The sequence below is a fragment of the Podarcis gaigeae genome (genome assembly GCF_964106915.1).
Source record: "Podarcis gaigeae genome assembly, chromosome: 13".
Taxonomy (NCBI): Eukaryota; Metazoa; Chordata; class Lepidosauria; order Squamata; family Lacertidae; genus Podarcis; species Podarcis gaigeae.
In genome coordinates this window covers 13,319,763-13,323,081 of record NC_139689.1, presented here as the reverse complement: position 1 = coordinate 13,323,081, position 3,319 = coordinate 13,319,763, and the positions used below count along the sequence as shown (strand labels likewise).

The 3,319-nt window shown below is 42.3% G+C and overlaps 1 protein-coding gene across 1 annotated transcript; it reads left to right on the top strand.

The window, feature by feature from the left end:
- Positions 1 to 1,547: 1,547 nt before the first annotated feature.
- Positions 1,548 to 2,498, top strand: LOC310828734 (olfactory receptor 2G3-like; the record flags this gene model as incomplete). The annotated part of the gene is made up of 1 exon (XM_083706465.1): positions 1,548 to 2,498. One exon carries the CDS (start codon positions 1,548 to 1,550, stop codon positions 2,496 to 2,498), a length of 951 nt encoding a protein of 316 aa, XP_083562591.1.
- Between the last annotated feature and the right edge of the window lie 821 nt (positions 2,499 to 3,319).

Below are 3,319 nucleotides of genomic sequence, written 5' to 3'. Positions count from 1 at the left end.
TAGGACATTCATTGGTTCTGTTTTAAAGGAGAGGTAGAACTGGGTATCATCTGTAAAAGAGAGAAGGCAGAGAGAGGCAGATCTTACTCCAAAGCAAGAATCCTTTCACTGGCTCTCATTTCTTTGTTCGTCTGCATGCAGCCTCTGCAAGGGAAACCAGCAGCTGCATGCAGCTTTCCTATGAAGTCACCAGTATTACAGTGAACGTCCTTGCTGGTTTTTTTGCAGCGCTCAAGAGAAAACTATTCAGCTTTCATATGCCTTAAGAAAACACTGCTGCAAGAGAAATTTCTTAACAGCTGCTGGTGAACCCTGTGCAGCATATAAAGGTCAGATAATATTGAGTAATTTGTAAGTCAATTGGTGGTGGGGTGGGGAGGAAACCCCTAACGTTTGTGGGCACTATCTTTTCTTGAAAAGTTACTCTGCTGTATGCAGAGAATTATATGTAGTTTTGGGTCTGTAGTTTCTTCTTTAAAGGGGTTCCTCTTTCTTTTTTCTTTCTTTTTTAAATTTCTCAAAGGCATAACTCTGAAATTCATTTATGCTGTGTTTGGGAGAACAGCAGCCATGAAGACTGGTCAGTTAGTTGGGTATTTCTATTGTTTTATTCTTCCTCCCCCTTGGTTAGTCGTAATGTTGTCCTTGTAAAACTTATCTAAGAGGAGGTTGGGGACAAAACTAGAATCATTTGGTCTCCTATTCCTGGTTCCCCTGCCTTCTACCTTATTAGACCAAATCACCACTACTATGAATGTGGAACCATTTTCTTTCCTCTCATACCCTTCCACATAACCCAAATAGACCCTCAAAGAAAATAAAACTCTCATGTGTTTCTTTATCATCTCATGTGCATAGTTCTTTTTGTAAAAATATAAAATAAATAAATATATCCCAGTGCAGTTCTTGCAACAATATACCACAAAAAATAACGAATGCACAGAACTAAAGTCAATGTATCAGTGGGGTGTTGATGTCACTAAACAAGATGGTGTCCCAGCACTATGATTTCTGTAACACAGGCACCCCCCAAACTCAGCCCTCCAGATGTTTTGGGACTACAACTCCCATCATCCCTAGCTAACAGGACCAGTGGTTAGGGATGATGGGAATTGTAATCCCAAAACATCTGGAGGGCCAAGTTTGAGGATGCCTGCTCTAACATAAATAAGTAAATAAAACCATGAACATCAAGAAATATATACTTTTATATAAATTTATACAGCATTTATTGTAAGAAAACCCAAAGTGGTTTACAAAAAATATATAAAACAATAAAATTATCTATACTTCAATAGATTGTTAAATAAAGAATAAACAAGCTGTTCTCACAATCACAATGACTCATAGACATGCAGTAGTGAAATGAAATTCAAATTAATGGGAAACTAAAGACACTTGCTGGGATTTTTAAAAAAAATGAAATTGAGGCTCATGGTTGGTTAACGGTTTGACCCCAGTCTTGTAGGGCCCCAAACAGGGCTATACTTATGGTTCTCAGATAATTTTTCTTGTCTCCCCTGTTGCCCTTTCTCTGCAGGAAGGAGATGAGGATGGGGGAAGAAAACGTCACTTTTGTGAAAGAGTTTATATTGGTGGGATTCTCCAGTGATCGAAGGACACAGATTCTCCTCTTTGTGGTAGTCCTCATCATATACTCCCTGACCATTTTGGGGAACCTGTTGATCATCTTGCTTGTGTGGGTTGAGTCTTCACTTCACATACCAATGTACTTCTTCTTGAGCAACTTAGCAGGCCTAGAGATCTGCTATGTCACCACCACCTTGCCCCAAACGATGGCAAGCCTCGTGTCTGGCAATGGAGCCATCTCCTTCACCCGTTGTATGGCACAGATGTACATCACATTGTCCCTTGGATCCTGTGAATGCCTTCTTCTAGGTGTAATGGCCTATGATCGCTACCTAGCTATCTGTCATCCTCTAATATATACTAGTGTCATGGGCTGGTGGCGACAATTTCTGCTTGCCTCAGTCACTTGGGTTGGTGGCTTCCTCCTTGGTTCTCTAATGGTTGGCAGTGCCACTTCTCTCTACTTCTGTGGCCCGAACCGTATTGACCACTTCATCTGTGAGATGGCAATGGTGATTAAACTTTCATGCACTGACACCTACATTACAGAGGCCGCCATCTTTTTGGCAGCTTCACTTGGGGTCATCCTTCCTCTTTCAGTTATCATGACCTCCTATGGGTTTGTTATCTCCTCAGTATTGAAAATGAGGTCAACTGCTGGATGGCGCAAGGCCTTCTCCACGTGTGGCTCCCATCTGATTGTGGTCACCTTGTTCTATGGCACTGTCATCTCTATGTACTTGATTCCCCGGTCGGGTTCAACTTCTGATCGTGACAAGAAAATTGCCATTTTCTACCTTGTAGTCACCCCTCTGCTCAACCCTATCATTTATACGCTTCGGAACAAGGATATCCATGATGCAATAGCCAAGGTGTTGCAAAGACTGGACATTAAGCAAAAGAGTTGATCATTGCCTACTAGTATGAATAATATGGAAATGTTGCTTGAGCATCAGGTTTTGGCACAGGAGATACATATCTCCTGGGACATGGAGCTGTCTCTTTGTCAATGACCAGTAGCTGTTTCTGGAGCAGGAGCTTCTGAGAAAGTTGTACAGCAAATTTATGCCATTGATTTATTTATTTTATGCCCAATTTTTCCTCCAAAGAAGTCAAGGTGGCATAGATGGTTCTTTCATTCCCCATTCAGAACAACTCTGCGTCCTCTGCAGAGCACCATATTGTCTTCCTATGCCCTAAAGGACCAACCCAAGAAAACTCTAGACAGCATGGAACTCTTAGGCCAGGAAAAATCAAGGAGAACCAAACAGCTTCTGTCCTCAGTGCCAGCTCCTTGACTTCCTAGTCCTTTCACGGGTCATTGTTCACAGCCAAATCTTGATAACTTCTCTCTTTTCTGGAGCAAACACTGCTGCTGAGGAGATCTGAGCACCAAAGCCTTCTGGAAGTGAGACAGGGATGCTGGGAATTCCCACCAGATCCTCCTTCTGATTTCAATATTTTTCTCCCCCCCCCCCCACAACAAAAATAATTTTCTCTTTATTGGGACACCAAAGCCAAGGTACAGTAGCCAAGACAGAGGGCTGTTTTCAGATTTCATTTGCAATGCTATACCCACTCAGGGCTTACCCACACTTCTGCATGTCCCATGCCTACAAAGCACAGGTTTGGAGAGTTATTAAGGCATGCTTTAATATCTTGTTTGTGACCCATCACATCCCAGGCCTGCAGAATTGCATTGCTGATGCCCTTTCTTGGTTCCCGGTGG